At 40.8% G+C, this 18,290-nt stretch overlaps 2 protein-coding genes across 2 annotated transcripts; both read left to right on the forward strand.

Annotated features, from left to right (window-relative positions):
* The first annotated feature begins 6,007 nt into the window (after positions 1-6,007).
* LOC140359287 (thrombomodulin-like) lies at positions 6,008-7,926 on the forward strand. Its single transcript, XM_072444149.1, has one exon. It carries the CDS (start codon positions 6,091-6,093, stop codon positions 7,582-7,584), a length of 1,494 nt encoding a protein of 497 aa, XP_072300250.1. The 5' UTR covers positions 6,008-6,090; the 3' UTR covers positions 7,585-7,926.
* Positions 7,927-12,003: 4,077 nt separating this feature from the next.
* On the forward strand, positions 12,004-17,095 carry LOC140359257 (thrombomodulin-like). The gene is made up of 2 exons (XM_072444119.1): positions 12,004-12,397; positions 14,333-17,095. The coding sequence occupies exons 1-2, from the start codon at positions 12,139-12,141 to the stop codon at positions 15,652-15,654; spliced, it is 1,581 nt and encodes a 526-aa protein (XP_072300220.1). The 5' UTR covers positions 12,004-12,138; the 3' UTR covers positions 15,655-17,095.
* Positions 17,096-18,290: the final 1,195 nt, after the last annotated feature.

The following is an 18,290-nucleotide window of genomic DNA, read 5'->3' on the forward strand; positions in this document are numbered from 1 at the left end:
ACTAAATGTTGCTCGTTTTAAAGGTCTGAATAATCAAATAAGGTGTTAACTTTGCCTTGTGGCTTTACATGAGAAAATAAAAAAGCACAAGGAAACTTTCTAATGGAAAATGACAACTTAAAAAAAATATTCATAAATCTCCTTCCACATATTCTTGTTTGTGGCTGTGAGTGACATCCGGCCCCCGTCTGAAGGAAGCAGACATTATTATTCAAAAAGACCCCCTAAAGTCTTAGGGAACGTCAGTTTTGATCAAATTTAATTCAATCATTTTATATATTAAGATTTATTTTGAATATTATTATTTCACAGCTGTTACCCCAGTTTGGCAGTTTTTGGGGGGTTTATAATTTTACAGCCTAAATTATGAGATCACACTATAAGAAGTGCCAAAACTGTTACTTAGACATTTATGTTTGAAACTCCTGACTCACGGAAAGAAATATTTGACAAATAAAAATATGAAGAAGGGGGAAAAAGTGTATTTTTTCAATGTGTCTAACCCTTGTAAATTGGGCCAAACTTTTGGGTGGAATTCTGCGTCTCCCTTTTTTGTTCCGCTCTCAACAGATTTATTTACGTTTTTTCCACAAATCATTTACAACAGGTATTATCCCACCAAATAATGTCAAAATCAGGAAGTCCTAATAATTATCAATAAAATAAAATGTAATAATGACATTAATAACAGATAAAAACATGTCATACACACTTTAAATCAAATCAGAATCAGGTCCTAAACAGTGAGTTAGTGAGTGATTGCAATAGATGTGATTTATTATACACTTTTTGACAACTGGTGAAGAAAAAGTCCCACTCCAGCTTTCCTGAACTAAAAGGTTGATTGTGTGGGTGCGACTAACACTGATAATGTGCAGTCAGACGGTTGTGAGCTCACCTACAGGGCGAGCTTCTTTCATCCTGCTCCACCCTTCCCTTTCAGGATCACTCACTTCAGCATCCTCTGGAAACTGAAGCAGGTTATTCATCACAGCCCACGATTTAACATCATTGTACTTCACTCTGGCTTTAGTTTTATCAAAGTGTCCGTACACTTGGTGCTTTAACAGTCAATCAATATTCAAGTTTATCCCGTGGACCATGCACAGACATTAACCCTCTAACTTCTGGGTCAAAGTCAATGCACAAACTCCCCTGGGAAAATAAAGTTTAGCAGCGAGCAATATTAAGTTAATCCAAAATAAAAGAGTTAAAATGTGACTTTAAATGTATTAGTTGAGGTTTAATTGTCAGACAAATGAGTCATGTAAAATTAGTCACAAAAGTGCAGAAATATCAGTTTATACCCTTATTTTGAGGCTTACAGTAACAATAACTTGTTTGTAAGTGTTTTTTATACAATACTAACAAAACAACATTATAATGAACAGAGAAGGACACACAGAGCAGCAAAAACAACAAGAGTCGTCTGTAGAAAGTCAGTCTGTTTCTGTCTCGTTTGGTTGTGAAATGAACTCAAGCTGTGTCCAAATATTTAAACAAAAATTAAAATGTACAGGTTTGAAATACGATGATGTTACAGAGAGGGAAACTTCAGAGTGACATGAAATGCTACAGATCCAGGTGTGTTAGACGTGTGCAATGTGGCTGAAAAGATGATGTCATTATTTGTAGTTTAATAAAGGAAAAGTGGGATTCAATGTGTTCACATTTCTTGCCTCTCTAAGATATTATATGTTGAATTGTTCTGAGGGAAGATTTGTTATTATTGTTTTCTCTTTGTTACATGAACAGACTCAAATTCATTCATTCATGTCTTTCTTTTTTTACAAATCTCCAAAGTTATTTCAGTTCGGTCCTTGAACCTTGGCTCTGTCCTCATCATCCATCTCCTCATTATTTATTTTATTTATTTTTATTATTTTTTTTTGTATTCCCTGTTATCTATCTATCATTTCCATTGCTGGAGTTTTACCTCTGAGATACATCGTTTTATGGTCAAATCACTATTTCACAAAATCTCAAAAATCTCAAAATCACAAAATTAATTATTTAAAAAATTAAGAGTTTGTTTGTTTGTTTTTTCTTTTTTAATCAGTTATTTTTGTAGCATTTTTTTTCCACTATGAACGATATACTCGATATTTACGATATTATCTACATTTGGACCCAGCACCCTTATCTTACCTTGTTTTGCTCCACTTCTTCGTGTTTCTGGCACATGAGCGTGTTAAGCCCTGGCCTGAACATAAACAGACTAACCTCTACGTGGGTCAGTCTGTTTTATCTGGAATAACATTTACTCAGCCGGGCTGCTCCCGATTGTGTCGCCAAGCCGCCCCAAAAAATACACCGCTCGGGACAAACACCGTTTCGACCAATAAAACAGTCCTGATTATTTGTCTTCCACCCACAGAACAAAGAACCAAGGACTGTGGACGGCAGGGGCAGAGGTAAAACAGGGATGTCACTATCATGTGTAGTAACTGCTTTAATGTTAATTCATGTTGAACAGAGATTAAAAAGCCACTCTTCAGTATCATTCCATTTGATTTTAACACAATTTATCTCAGATGTAAAACAGCAACAACGGAAATAATTGTAAAAGCAAAAATAGCAATGACAGAGAAAGAACAAACTGTCGTGGACTGGACTGAAAAAGCTTTGAACATTTACAAAATTAAAACATTTCAGATATTTGCCTGACTGATTTTTTTTATCCTTATTATTCTCTTTTCTTAGTTTATCTTTTCACTCTCTTGTTCCATTTGTGTTTTTATTATTAAAAAAAAAAAACAGAACAAAAGAAATTGAATATATAAATACAAGTACAAACACAAGTGCACACAACTGTTGAACCTGCATGCTGGGCCCAAAGAGTCTTATTGTTTTATTTTATTATTGTTTTATTTAACTTTTCCTGTGATAGGGAGCTCCAAAGAACTGCTGTGAAACTAAAGCAATATTCTCAAACATGTACGGTTCACTGTGTAACTTTCTTGGTAGGGGGTGTGGTACCTGTTTGTTGTTATTGCTTTACCTGGAATGTTTCACAGTATTGTATTAAAAGTTTATCTTGCATTTATTCATTTGAAGGTGTTATTATTGCTGTATAATATCCTGTAAAACATGCATTCTTACTCTGAGCATGGTCGCCTCGCCACAGATCAGACCTGTAACTCGACCTGGTGGCACTCCCCGGTTGTCTTCATGGAGATGCATAACTATAATGCATAAATACTGTGGAACATTCCAATAGAAACATAACAGAGCATCCAGATATTAACACAAATGGACCTACATTTGCCTAATCTGTTTTCATAATTTCCCCATGAGTGGTGATGCCACAGTTTATGTAAAACAACTCAAAAGAAAAGTATAATATTTTGGGTCAAATATAAGACTAAGAACATTTAATCAATGGCAATATTTGTTCAGAAAATATACAGTGATAAATAAGCAGGTGAATAGGAAAACATTTTATTTTAGACATTTCAATTTGAAACTTCTTCTGTGGTTTACTTATATAAATGTGAGACAAAACATTTCTTATGAGTTTTTCCTCATAATGTTTTGATCCATTTGATGTGTAATCGCCAAAATGTTACATATTTGGGATGTTTAAATCTGAAACATGGACAGTGCAGCTTTAAATATCTTGCTTCATAGGTTGATAAATTAGACACAAATAATGTACAGATGGGATTTGGATCTTATTTAGTGCTTAACTGAACTAGATCTCACTGAGTATTTATGTAAAAATCACATTTTGTCCCATTTTTGGGGTTAAAAAACTTAAATCAGGCTTAGAATCCATCTTTCTTATCAATCTGACAAATCGTAAGTACAACATTTGGTGTGTGTAGTTGCTAAAAACATCTATAGGTGCAAATTAGACAATGCTCATGTCGCAAGTGTCTCCTGTTGAGTTCAGCAAAGTGGAGGATTGAAATGTGAACATTATAAACTGTCCAGCAGCTCTTCATCTCAAAGAAGAACAGGAAGAATCCGTCTCACATCCCGTAATCTTTAGTCAGTTTTCACTGAACCAAACGGACCACCTTCCTCTTCCGGCACTGCATAGTTCACAAGTGAATATTGAATACTATTATTGTCCTCAAGGAAGTCCATGTTCAGGCTTCCAGGTTATTTTTAGGACATGTATATTTTGATTGTCTGTCACAAACTTATGGACCAGTTGCAAGATTTTCTGACAGAAAAAATGAAAATAAGACATTGCAAATTGTACCAAATTGACGGTCGGAGAATGTGGTATGTTTAAACAGCATCTTTTATTTTTTGTATTTAATTTATTTGACAAACGTATGTCTCTTTTTTTAAATATATCCTTGTGTTTGTGTTTGCAGGGACTGATCCGGATTAAATGATCTGACTCACTCCAGAGACGGTGCCCCATAACATATACAATTAATAAAAACATAAAATATATTTGTTATATATGTTGTAAGCTCAACGTCTCAAACCAGAGGGTTTCATTCAATATGATAATTAAACTATAGTTATTTGTTTTAATTATTACTATTTATTTTATTTTCAAGCTTTTCTTTTTACAGACACATAGAACACAACAGCAGGGACATGACCTAAGAGCAAAAGAAAGTAATAATAAAGCAATAAAGCAATAACTACAAGTAATGAGAAATAATAATGATTATGTGATTAAACATAAATAAAGTTACGACATACCAAGTGCAACATAAACGTCCCATCTCGCCCAAAGTTTTTCAAATGTGTTCATTTAAGTTTGAAAGTAATTTCCTCCATATATCGCCCTCAGAGGCCACTGCTGTTGTGATTTTGGGCGCTACAAAACAAATTGAATAGAATTGAAAATGTCTTATGTCTGTTACTATGTCAGTTCAGTCATTGATTGTTGATGTGGTTTGTGTCATCCATTTCCTTACGATGGCCTTTTTTTCCTGCTGCCAAAATTATATTCCAAAGATATTCATTTATTGCGTCCATGACAGGGGCTTTGAGGCCCAAGTACATAGTTCTGAAATATAAAGGGATGGTCACGTCAAATACACTGTTTCTCCTTGTTGATTTCATTCCAATATTTTTGAGCAGCATGACAGGCCCAAAACACCATGTTTGTCTCCAGCATTTCCCTGTGAGTAATGGGCACTTTGACATGGTGTTATGAAATAACGTGACACATTTTCCCAACAAAATTCCCTCCAAATATGTGATTTTGTAGTCGTCCCCTGGGAAATACAAACAACTTCTTACCGTCCATTAAAACAAAATTACCTTCTCTTTCCCATGTGTTGATGTAGTTTAGATATTATTCCTTTTGTAAATTCTGATTTATAGGGTTAATTAAAAAAATGGTATTTGTAAATACCTATAAAGGTCCTGTTTCTCCAAATTAAAGGATGATTTTAACATCAAAGCTTTTCATGTGATTATCTTTTACAATTTTGGTAAAAGACCCATGGAATCTCCAGATGACTCAATCGTTTCTCACCTGTCAGTGCGGCCTGTACAGGAACCCCCGGCACAACATTCATCTGAATGTTTCCCTTGAGCTTCATATTCTGGGTCACAGCAGCAACACTCTTGAGCTGAAATAAAGTATATTTTCAGACAAGGCAAACCCCAGCCTCCTTTTTCTTTTGATAATTATAGGCTTTTCTTGCATTGCCATACAAATCTTGAGACTGCTTTATTCCACTCATCAAACAGCTGGTTGGGGATGGAAACTGGAAGAGTCTGGAACAGATGGAGAAATCTGCGCAAAACATTCATTTTTATAGTTTAAATCCTTTGACTCTTATGGGCTTTCTAAATCACAGACTCAGATCAATTGCTTTCAAAGTGTTATGACGTGCGCGGGACCCTCCTCTGACTCGGTGTAAAGCAGAGGAAATGCCTGAGTGAGGAGTGGGTGAGTATTCTGTCCATCCCTTAATAAAACATAGAGCAGGAGTCTATTCAGTGGTTAACTGTATCACGGGGGTTGAGCAATCAGAGGGGCTCACATCCCGGCCTGTCCCAGGACGCAACTTCCTTCCTCGAGCCTCGGCGCACACAGCACAACTCTTATAAATGGAGACTCCACATGCAGCACGAGCCGTGGACTGAGTCTAAACTTTAAGTGAAGACATGATGCTGCTGTCGAAGCGCGCGCTGCCGCTGTGCGTCCCGCTGTGCGTCATGTTCTTGTGCGCGGCTGGAGAAGCGCCGCGCGGACTCTGCGACGACACAAAGTGCTGGGCACTTTACCTAGAATCTTCGGACTCCTCTGCGGCTGCGGGACGGTGCATGGACACGGGGGGTGGACTCTACGACGTGAGACTCTGGTGGAGTCTGCCCGCGCTGCCGCACGGACACTTTTGGGTCAAACTGAATGACTTTGGGTGCGCGGCTGCGGCCGTGGCCTCGGACCAAGTCCATGTTCAGAACAGGACGTGCGCAGACGCACTGGACGGCTTCATGTGCCAATACACAGGAACGTGCCGGGCTCTGCCAAGTGACGGCCTGCACGTGAACTACACCGCTGCGTGGAGCTTTGAGGGACAGACTGTGTTCCCACCAGGGACCTTAGCTGTGGTGAGTGAGTCCGACCACCCTCCCATCTCTAAGCACATATGCATGGGCACGGAGTGGCTGCGCGCGCCCTGGAGCTGCGAGGTGATGAGTGGTGGGTGCGAGCATGGGTGTGAAGCCCCGCATGCGTGCTCGTGCCTTGCGGGACAGTCTCTGCATCACAACAGTTTCACCTGCATAGAAGACCCGTGCGCCGAGTGCACGCACGAGTGCGAAAAAAAGGGCGAAGAGTGGACATGCATGTGCCGAAAGGGGTACAGACTGGGACCTGGGGGCCTCTGCGTGGACGTGGATGAGTGTTCAGAAGACAGGACTCTGTGCTCTGGCCAAGGTGAGGCGTGCGAGAATGAGGAGGGCACTTACAAGTGCACTTGTCAAGAGGACTACGACCTGTTGGGTGGGGTCTGTGTGGACTCTTCCATCTGTTTCGACTGTGAACACTTCTGTGATGAAGTAGAGGGCGCGTTCGCCTGCACATGTAGAAATGGCTTCAGGGTGCTCCCAGAGGATCCCACCAAGTGTGAGGAGGTCTGCTCTGAACAGGACTGTCCCGCCAAATGTCCGACTCCAGAGCAGTGCTATTGCCCCAAAGGCTACATCCAGGACCGGAGGGACAACAACAACACAGTGTGCTCTGATATAGATGAGTGTGAAGTGGAGGCACAGTGTGATCACGACTGTGAAAACACTTTTGGGGGGTTCATCTGTAAATGTGAAGAAGGCTTTCAGCTGCAGGACGTACACAGGTGTGTGCTCATTGAGTCCCCCCAGGTCCTGGGTCAGGCGCACCCCACACTCATCTCCGTCCACCCCACAGTGCTTCCAGCCTATGTGAAGACAGGCAGCATCCTGGGCATCACGATGTTTATACTACTCTGTGCGGTTCTGCTCTGCTATCTGCTCCACAGAGTGTTCACACACTGCAACACACTTCAGTTCTACTCCTTCAAACGAGAGATAGAAATTTTCACTCTGCAGCAGGTCTCCACAGAAACGTATAAGAGGTTGTCCCACGACTGGCAGAGCAGGATCGACTGCCACAGACTGTAGCACTGGCTGGTGTGCCACCCATGGACCTATGTTCTGCTGCATTTTCAGAGACTTTGGATGCATTTCAAATTAAGAGAAAAAGCAATCAAACTAAAAAACAGATAAAGGCATATTACATCATGCTAATATTATTGTTGTATTTGTGATGACTAAAGTAACAGAAGTTACTAAATACACTAAGGGTCAAGATCGCACTAAATAAAAGGGTACAATGCATTTTAAAATATACAGTGTCATAATGTTCGCTTGAAGATGAATTTATAGTGACACATGTCATGTAGGGACAGGAAAATACATTAAAAAGCTGAAGAACGTGGTGTTGAGTTGAAACATGAAAATGCATTAAAAAGCCTCACAGTAAGAAGGTCACATGTTTCTGTCTGGATGGGTTTCCTCCGGTTTCCCCATCAACTAAAACATGGGCAGTAGGTCAAATCCTCCAGTTAAGGTTAGACTCTGTGGTGTTGGGTCAAATGCAGAGGACATATTTCCCTATAGTGGACAATAAAGAGCACCTTACTTCTGACTTGTCTGTACAACTTGTTACATAAATGCTGATTTATTGTTTTATGCTGTGCACTGAAGCTGGTTTGTGTTTCACTGTTACACACACGACTGTATTTGGGGTGTAATAAACACACTGCTCTTTTCTTTCACTGCTGATAGACTTAAAACTACACATGAATGTAAACCTGTGCTGCTGCTGTTCATAACTAGTGGTCTCATTATGTCTGCATAATCTACCATACCAGGAATGAAGACAATAAATAAACAAAGAATGGCATTTCTGATTTTCATTATTTTTCTTACATACTGTTGCTAGAACATTACATGTTTATCTGAGAAAAAGTAGGTAAGAGTTATATCATCAAGAAGTTGGACATTTTGCTTTGGTTTGGTGAATATAAGGGACTTCAATTCAATTTATCTTTGTAATGCTCGAAATCACAACAGCAGTTGCCTCGAAGGGCGAGGACTTTGAAGAAAGATCTCTTATCGCAATCAGAATTCTGATTGTGATTCTAAAAAGGGACTTTGCAACTTGGAGGGATTCTTATATTTAACAAATGTGCAACCCTATTGAATTCTAATCATAATTGATATTGAATATTGGTCTGAAAAAGGACACCACTCTTAAATATGAAGCAGGAGCACAGTTTAATGTTGCTGGACATAAACCAAAAAAATAACTTTCTGGAAAATGCACATTTGGAGAAACTACAGACAGACATTTTACAGCACCATCGTGTACCTTTTTGATCCCAGGTTATTTCCCCAATACACCATTTAAACATGGGCACAATAAAACAGAATGAGACAAATGGAGCGCACATTCCTGCCACATGGCCACACCCTCCTCCTCTGTGGCATTGTGTGGGTTTCCTCCTGCTCAGAGTCATAACGTTCATGCAGAGTCCAGTCAGCAGCTTTAAGAACTCCAGAGCACAAATATTGACCCTAACCAGGACTTTGATTGTATGCACTGACCTCGAGATGATGAGATGGACACAAGCTACTTCATGTTTCCTCAAGTTCTCTAGTAGAGGAGTAGGATATGTATGTACAGCTTAATGTAGGACCACAAAATCATATGTTTAGAAATATTGAACTGAGATCAATAAAGGGCTACAGACTGTCTTTGACATCACCATCTCGCTTCAGAATATGTATCTGGGCTTCAAAAGTCCTACCATGGACACATTAAGTGGATACCTTTGGATCGTACTTGCAGCAGGGAAGAAGGCCATTATATCAAATGGTTGAGTCAAACTACACCTACATCAAGGACTGGCAATTATAACTGACATTTGAAAAATGGAACAAAATGACATTCTGATTTCATTTAAAAAATGACCTTTTTGTCAGACTCTGGACCAGATGGAACTCATTTGTTGTGCCGTAGTTTTTGTTTTATAAATTTGCTGTCTTAACTTAACTACCGGTAACTCAAATTTTACTTAATTTAAAGTTCAGATGACTAACATTCTGCTAAGTGTCCTTATATTTGGCTTGAGCCATTCCATGGAATGGAATGCGGGGGGTCTGCGTTCAGCACGATCTTGCAATTTGTCAGAACAAACTAATATTTGAATCGCAGACTACGCAATCATCAACAGTGAATTACTGAGCGTCGTTTGGTATGCCACAAAACGCAGCAGAATACATGGACGGGGGGAAAGGGGGTCGCGCGGGAGGCGAGAGCCATCATCGCCGCTACTGCGGCTTTAATTTAATGTTTACTGCTTGAATAGACCTGTATTCTCTGGTGATGAGTTTTAGTGTTCTAAAAGTGCTTTAAATGCACTGTTCTAGTTCTGTTGGATCTGTCTGCAGCCTTAGACACCGTCGACCATCATATCCTGTTAAACAGACTGAGGGACCTGATTGGACTATCGGGGTCAGTTCTTCATTGGTTTTCCTCATATTTATCCGGTCGGAGCTTTAGTGTTGCTGCAAGTGATGCTAGTGATGTGTCCTAACACCTGTTCGCTCACGATATTCAGCTCTATTGCTCTATTAAACCTTCTGAGATCCAGAAGCTGAACTCCTTGGTCAGTTGTTTAGTGCAAATTAAACAATGGCTGAGTCAAAACTCGTTGCAGCTAAACGCTGACAAAACAGAAACTCTGATTATTGCCCCTGATGATGTCATTCCAGGGATAAACCAGTACTTGGGTGTTTTAGGCCAGACTGTAAAACCAAGTTTTAGAAACTTGGGTGTTGTCTTTGACAAAGACATGTCTTTAGAGCACCACTCCAAGCTGTTGACGAGGAACTGTTTCTTTCAGTTGAGGAAAATCTCTAAGCTCAGGAAAATGGTGTCTCAAAATGACCTGGAACTTATAATTCATGCATTTGTGTCTTCACGTTTGGACTATTGTAACAGTTTGTTTTCCTGTCTTAACAAGAAGGAACTCTCTCGTCTGCAGCTGGTCCAGAACTCTGCAGCGAGGATCTTGACCCGCACAAATAGAAGGGCCCACATTTCACCCGTTCTCAAAGCCCTTCACTGGAGCCGGTCTCCTACCGGATACAGTTTAAAATCCTTGTTCTGACATTTAGAGCTTTAATGGTCAGGTCCCTCTGAACATCAGTGATCTGATCACACTGTACACTCCCTCTCGCTCACTAAGGTCCTTGGATCAGAAACTGTTGTTGCCCCCAGACTCTGGAATGATCTTCCGTTCTCCCTACGGTCACTGGACTCAGTTACTGCTTTTAAGGGTCAGCTTAAAACCTTTTTATTTAGTCAAGCCTTTTAATTGCACTTGTTTTACGGACTGATTTTACTGTATATTGTTGCACATGTATTGCTCACTGTAACTTTTTTGTGTTTTTATCGTTTTATTCTGTGTTTTGTGAAGCACTTTGTGACTTCTGTCTGTGAAAGGTGCTATACAAATAAAATTTACTTACTTACTAAATTTACTTACTAAAGACCCTAACCTCGCCCAGTTATTCAATTCCTGAGGAAAACAGCGATTGTGTCTAAGTGGACTTTGGCTTGGGCTTGATGTGACTCCTCTCTATTGTCCCCACGCGCTGTAAGCAATAAAGAGGGCAGTTTTATTTCTATCATTATTTATTTCCTGGACAGTGCATATTAATATACATTTCAGTAAATATGCCAGAATCATCTGTAGTCCCATGACAGCTGTCACAGTCAGCCTAAAACAGGCAATTAAAAAAGCAAGGATTTTACATAGAAGTTATAAATGTATACACTATTTACATTATAAGACAGAGACAGATCAATCCCCCGGGTGCAGACCAGCAGACACACACACAAGCAGATACACACACTCCAGAAAACAACACACACAGACACACACGAGTACATGTGGCCTGCAGGGGGCAGCAGAAAGAGCAGGTGGAGTTACTGTTGACAGACCTGGTTTGTAATGAGCCATATTTTGAAGGTGTGATAGGAGTTTTGCAGTTGTGATAGTTGAGGGTGTGAGGTTCAGTCAGAGGCAGCGTGGACAGAATGTTCTTGTCCTGAAGGGGACAATGCAGTCCCCTCTCACTGTCCTCTGGGTCTGCTGTGGCTCATGCTTCTGATGCTGATAAACTGACTGAGAGGTGGAGATGACAGACCATGAAGGACTTTGTACAGCGGACAGAGATGTGAGTATCATGTTCTCCGAGCTGAGTAGACTGAGTTTGTGTTATAGCTTTACCATTTATCATGTTTCTATGACGTGCAAAGAGATGACTGAGATGGGTTTGACCATAAAAAAGCTTACAACTTGAAGCAGAGATTTAGGGGATCACTCTGTATTTTCCCCTTTAAGAGTGTCCCCAGTTTGTTTTCTCAGAGTTGGAGGGCAGTTTTAAAGCGAGGAGGAGCTAGAGAGTGGGGAGGGGGCTTTGGGAATGTGCCTCTCTCTCTCCCTCTCTGACTCTCGTCACTTTTTGTGCTCTTCAGAGTGGAGCTGTGGACAGTCAAAGAGCTGATTAGGACAAACTTCCTTCCTCCTCAGAGCCTCGTCAACATGGAGTCAGACACTTATAACCGCTGGGGCAACTAGCCACGCTCAAACCGCTCAGAAGATGAGGGATGTTCTGCTGCTTCTCCTTTGGGTGCTCTCGGGGGTGGCCTGGGGGACACAGCCCACTGGAGGTTACTGCATTGGGAGCATATGTTTTGCCCTATTTGAGACAGAAACTGACTTCAAGGGAGCACAGGACATCTGTAGCCAGCTCCATGGACACCTCATGACAGTGCGCTCCTCTGTGCATCATGACAGTCTGTCCTTATTACTGGGGAACACCAGCGGGCTGCATTGGATTGGATTATACCTCCTGAAAGGTGGGTGCAAGTGTGTTAAGATCATGTAAGAGGAGCTGAATGTCACTGTGCTGTCCAAGCAAGAAGGAACGACTAGTGAGGGCACTTTAAGGGACTTAAGGTGCCAAGCTAAGTCCTCAAATGCACCAACATTAGTGAATAATGTAACTGAAAATAATATCATAGAGTATAACAACCTGTAGCATTAGGTGAATACTATTACTATTACTACTACTAGTATTACTACTATGGTATGGGATGAAATTTCCCCATGTGTGGACAATAAAGGCTTATCTTATCTTACTACTACTACTACTACATACTGTCATATTCATGTGCAATACTTTGGCATAATGTCATAATCCATATAACAGCTGTAAATAAGTGTTACTATTGTTATTATTATTTTTAGTTTAAGAGAGTTTTATAAGAGCTTTTCTATAAGAGTGTTTTTTATAAGTTATCTGTTTTTTATTATTATTTACTTCTATGCCTACTTTGTGTTGCAACAAAGGAATTTCCCCATTGTATTACAATTATATCTGTGTCTGAAGCTGTGCTGGCTGCAGAGTCATCCGCACATTATCTACATCTGACAAAGGTTATTTGATCATTACATTTAAACAAAATCACAAGTCAGACAATTGCAGTGCTGCTGACTTCATGCTGCTGTCATGTGGTCTTCTGAGGAACTGATTAAAGACAACTAAGGATTTCAAATATATTATATTCAAGGAAATCAGGTCTGAAATCCTTGTCCAGTTGACTGCTTTTCTCATCTTCTACGGCACATACCAACAGGATAACAACAGACAGAAAAAGGAAAAATAAATGAAATAAATAAATAATGAACTTTCCTTTCAGGGTTCATTTGGATTGGTATCTTCAATTTTACCGTATTTTCCGGACTATAAGTCGTTTTTCATAGTTTTGGCCGACTTATACTCCAGAGCGACTATATGTGATATTATTGGTTATTTTCACACTGGCAACTGCAAGAGGGCGCTCTAGAGTCTAGAATCTGCACTTCCTCTACCTCCGGAGTTTGTGGAGTTGTTTAGAAGTGACACAGAGGGAGAATTCTATGGATTTAGTGATTTGGGGTAAAACTGATGCTTTGGTAAACGTGTTAGCATGTTCTTTATGCTATAGTTATCTGAATAACTGTTAATATGTTACGTTAAAAGTTGAATGGACGATTTTTTTGGCCCAAATCTGAGTCTTATTTCCTCGTGGCGTGGACTGCCGATTTGTCCTGCCACGTATCAATCATAAAACGCACCTATCACTCACCTGCAGCCGCCTGCGGCTCGTCCCACATTTACGTGTGCCTAAGCGCATGGATCTATCATAATATAGTTCCCTCAGTGTACGGGGCAAAATGAAGACGGAGAAAGACAGTTCGAGCTGACTCAGAAGTAGACGGAAATCTACGGGAGACGAGAGATGCGATGCGATCTTTTGCGCTAATAAACAAACGCACGTGTGTGATGTATCAGTCCACACGGGGGTGTGCGCATGCGCACTTCCGCCTGAGTTCTCAAATCGCCGAAAAATAGTCCATTGCGCCTTTAACATACCAGATACTTACCACAGTTCTTTCAATACGGTACTTTGAAATAGTACAGCCTACTATAAATTCCCAAAAATGTGTCTTTGCTCCACTTGCTTTTTAACTTCTAATGAGAATGCTTGTAATAAAGTTGGGTAAATGAACCACGTGGAAGTTAAAACAATGCCTTTACTTGCAGTGATATAACTCTTCATATTTAAGTATAACGTATTTAGAATGTGATGGCAAAGCTTGTAGCCTGGAATCCCGACTGGTTCTCTCTGTGTTCGAGCTCTCGCAGCCCGGTCACTGCCTGCTCCGCTGTGTCCCTGACGCTTTTACTCAAAGATCATCCTGAAATGGCAATATCCACTTCACCTGCACTTTGTTACGTCTTGTTGCAGGTTGTCCGGACCCCACTGCAGATCTAAGGGGCTACCAGTGGGTCACTACAGACACAACCAGTAACTTTCTTAACTGGGCAGAAGCTTCGACCCCCTGCTCCTCCCCTTCTCCTCGCTGTATCTTTATACCCAACGACGACAAGTTCCAGTGGCACGAAGACTCATGTGAAACTCCCAAAAGTGGCTTTCTCTGCGAGTACTCTTTCCAGGACATGTGCCCCGGCTTGAAAAACACTAAAGTCGTTTACACCACACCGTTTGGTTTCACAGTCGACGATGCTGCGACTTTGCCGGCGGGCACTATCGCCGAACACCCAGATGAGATCAAACGAGTGTGTGCGTCCAAACTGTGGATGAAAGCGCCGTGGAGCTGCGAGATCCAGCGAGGAGGCTGCGAACATAAGTGCACCACGAATCCAGAGAACCGCCCTGTGTGCTTCTGCCCGCCTGGCAACACCGTCAATCCTGCAAACGATCGGACTTGCGAAGTCTCGATCGACGACCCGTGCTTGCAGCTGAATTGCGAACACGCCTGTTACAAACATCTCGATTCGTTCTTATGCACTTGCAGTGAGGGTTTCGTTTTGGGCGACGATATGAAGTCTTGCAGGGATTTCGACGAGTGTTTGGATGAAAGGTTCTGCCCGGGGGATGAAGAGAAGTGCGTCAACGTTCACGGTGACTTTCAATGCGTTTGCAAAGATGGATATAAGCTCAACGGGGGGACGTGCGTGGACACTGATGAGTGCGCCTCTGCCCCTTGCGAGCACATGTGCAAAAACAAACCAGGTGGATATGACTGTTCGTGCTATGAAGGCTACAAGGTGGACCCCAGCTCTACGGATAAATGTAAGCGACACTGTGGAAAGGAGGAGTGTCTCGCCGAATGTGACCCTAATAATAAATTCCAGTGCTTCTGCCCTGATGGATACATGTTGGACGAGAGAGAAGGAGCGCCGTGGGTTTGTGTGGACCTGGATGAATGCGAGTCCTACACCTACTGTGAGCAACACTGCGAGAACTTGTACGGGAGCTACATGTGCTTTTGCGATCGAGGGTTCACACTGGTGGACGGATCCGACTGTGTGAAAGGAGCTGACGAGAATACTGAGGACACGACGGTTACGGAGATCATGGAGGTCGTCACTGTAGCTCCCACACACAGGCCCTCAGCTGTGAGCGCCGGGGGCCTAGCAGGGATCATAATATGCACTGCTTTCTTTATTCTACTAGCTGCGTTCCTTATACACCACATATTGTGCGGTAAAGTGAAAGCAGAAAGTCCAGTGGCGTTCAAAGCTCCTGAGGGCCCAGAGGCATAGAGTCTCCAGCAGGTGACCACAGAAACCACCTCGTAAAAAGCAGAACGTTTGAAGACGTTTCTGTGTTTCTGTTTCTGCTTGATGTGCTGTCGAACTGTTTGTGTCGAACTGTTTATGAGCAGAACCTCCAGAAGCAGGAGCTGCTAAAACATGGCACAAAGAGTTCTTTCTTATAAGCAAATTTAATAGTTTTCTTGAGTTCCCAGCAAAAAATACTTAGTGTTTGATCAGAACTGATTTGATTTGGTAAATGATCACATGACTGACAAGGCAATGTAGAGGTCAAAGAGGTCATAGCCTCACTATCTTTCTATAATGTTTACCATGAATGCAAAGGCAAAAACAGTATTACCCGATCACCAGAAGCAGCACAAACCAAGTCTGAGCGAGGACTAAGTCAGGGTGAAGGACCATGTGCAACACGATTGATCTCAGTATTTTCAAAAACATGTCAATGACGATGACTCTTTATTGTTCTTTATGAACCATTTTTTACTCATTTTGACAGCGAAAATACACAACTTTTGGGCATAATTTCTGGTAAATGACTGTCATTACTCTATTACTTTTGGAACGATGTGTGGATGGCATAAATGTATTGTATACTATATACATGATGATTTTGAAAAGTTTGTCTAGTTTTTTAAGCACCTTTTGGTGGCTTGTTACTGATGAGATTATACTGTGACAAAGACTTTTATAAAGAGAGGGCCTCGAATTTACATTTTGGTAATCTTGACATCTGAATGTATTTGATGTGACCACTGCAGTTAACTTTACATACAGTATGTAAGTAATTATATATATATATATATACAGTGCAGTTCAAGATACTCAAAGCTACTTCTGTAGTGTTGTCCCGATACTAACATTTCAAACTTGAAGTAATGGGCTTGATACATGATACGATGCACATTTTGTCATGGTCACGTGATTTATTTCTATTTTTAAAGATACTTGTTCAAATCAGCATCTATTTTTATACGAGTTTTAGTATTGGTTAGTGATGGGGGATACCACTGATTTTTATATAAGTCTGTCTATCCCAATATCTGGGATACAGACTCATGTGAGGATACAGACTAATGTGAGGCTTTCTGACCACCACATTTACGCTAGACAATGTCACTAAAGTGTCTTGCCCAAGGACACAATGACATATCATCAGGTTTTGAACTGCCAAACACTGCATTGTTGGACGAGCGCTCTAACTACAATGGTCAAAGAGACAAATTCATAAATAACTCTAATAATAAAGCTCGTGCCCCGGAATGAATAAAGCAATGAAGAATGTATTTGTATTAAGAGCGCCCACATCACACAAGAAAATAGCATGTTTTCTCCGTTACCATGGGATACAAAAGCACCTGGGTCTTATTATGTAAGGAAAGGGCAAAAGTTCTGTTTTATTTTTTCTCTAATAAAATGATTTACAAATGGCTTTTGAGTTCTGTGCAGCTTTTTCAAATGACAAATGCTGCCCTCGTGTGGACAAAAAAGGAAACGACAACTTCCGCAGTCTGCAGTAGGCTATAGTTCATCTTTGATATCAGGTCTATTTTAAGCATCGGTGATAAGAAATGCTACAATTCAAATTATGCAGCACATTCATTAGGATATAACTTATGTACGACTTCATGTTAGGTCAATGAAGTGAATGTGGATTACAGGTAGTGGAGAACAGAAGAAGTTAAGTCAATGAGGGAGGGGGAGCATGAGGCAACGTTATGAAGAGGAAATTGTGAAAGAACTGATTCCTGTTTATGCTCCACCGCTGAGAAATGTCTCCTTCCACCGGGAGTTTGGACCAGGCGCAGCCCGAGTGTGAGCACCCGACATCGGCCACAGGTAAGAGGTTTGCGCCCTGGACCCAATGGCATGGTTCAACTTACACATGCAGGAGTTAAGTGTGATCAGGGACTAGAGCTCAGAGAAATGGACTCAAACAAGGCCATGAAAAGATACAATATGTTGTTTTTTATTTTAAAAGTAGCAGCTTGAGAGATGAAACAAATATGAAGCAGTAATTGTTCCACATGTTTAGACTGGCAGAAAGTAACCTCTCAGAGTTCAGTTGAGTTTCTTTTCTTTAAATTATCAACAAATATGTATGAAAAAGAAAATGAAAATGACTCGGCCTCTCATTTATTTCATTGCATTTAAAGTTCAGCCAGTAACTGAGAAGTATTAAACTAACTAAGTCATGTCTGTGGAGATGCCAGCCCACTCAGAATAAGGACACAGGTTTTATACATCTTAGTGATATAAAACCATCAAAAAAAAAAAATATTAATAATAGGCTACGCTTTTGTGTTAGTTACATACTTTGCCTTTAAATAAACTAAAACAAACTGATCAAGTCATCCATTACTGACCTTTTTTGTAGCATTATTAGCACTATTCTGGCTGTTACATAGAAAAAAGTCAAATTGGATAAAATAAACTTGAATTTAACAGAAAACATGTTGTGATTCGTACCATGATCCTGATCTGAACAGCCAATACCTTCGTGTGTGTTACAGATAAGGACCTGTGTTGTGGCAGACCCAGTGGAGTATTAACTTGTGGATTTAATGAGTTTGTAGCATTGAGGCAGTGGACCATGACCTGCTCTGGTTTGTGTAAATACGCTGTGC

Source organism: Eucyclogobius newberryi, unplaced genomic scaffold (genome assembly GCF_026437365.1).
Source record: "Eucyclogobius newberryi isolate DKJ021-1_F unplaced genomic scaffold, fEucNew1.0.hap1 SCAF_1, whole genome shotgun sequence".
Classification (NCBI taxonomy): Eukaryota; Metazoa; Chordata; class Actinopteri; order Gobiiformes; family Gobiidae; genus Eucyclogobius; species Eucyclogobius newberryi.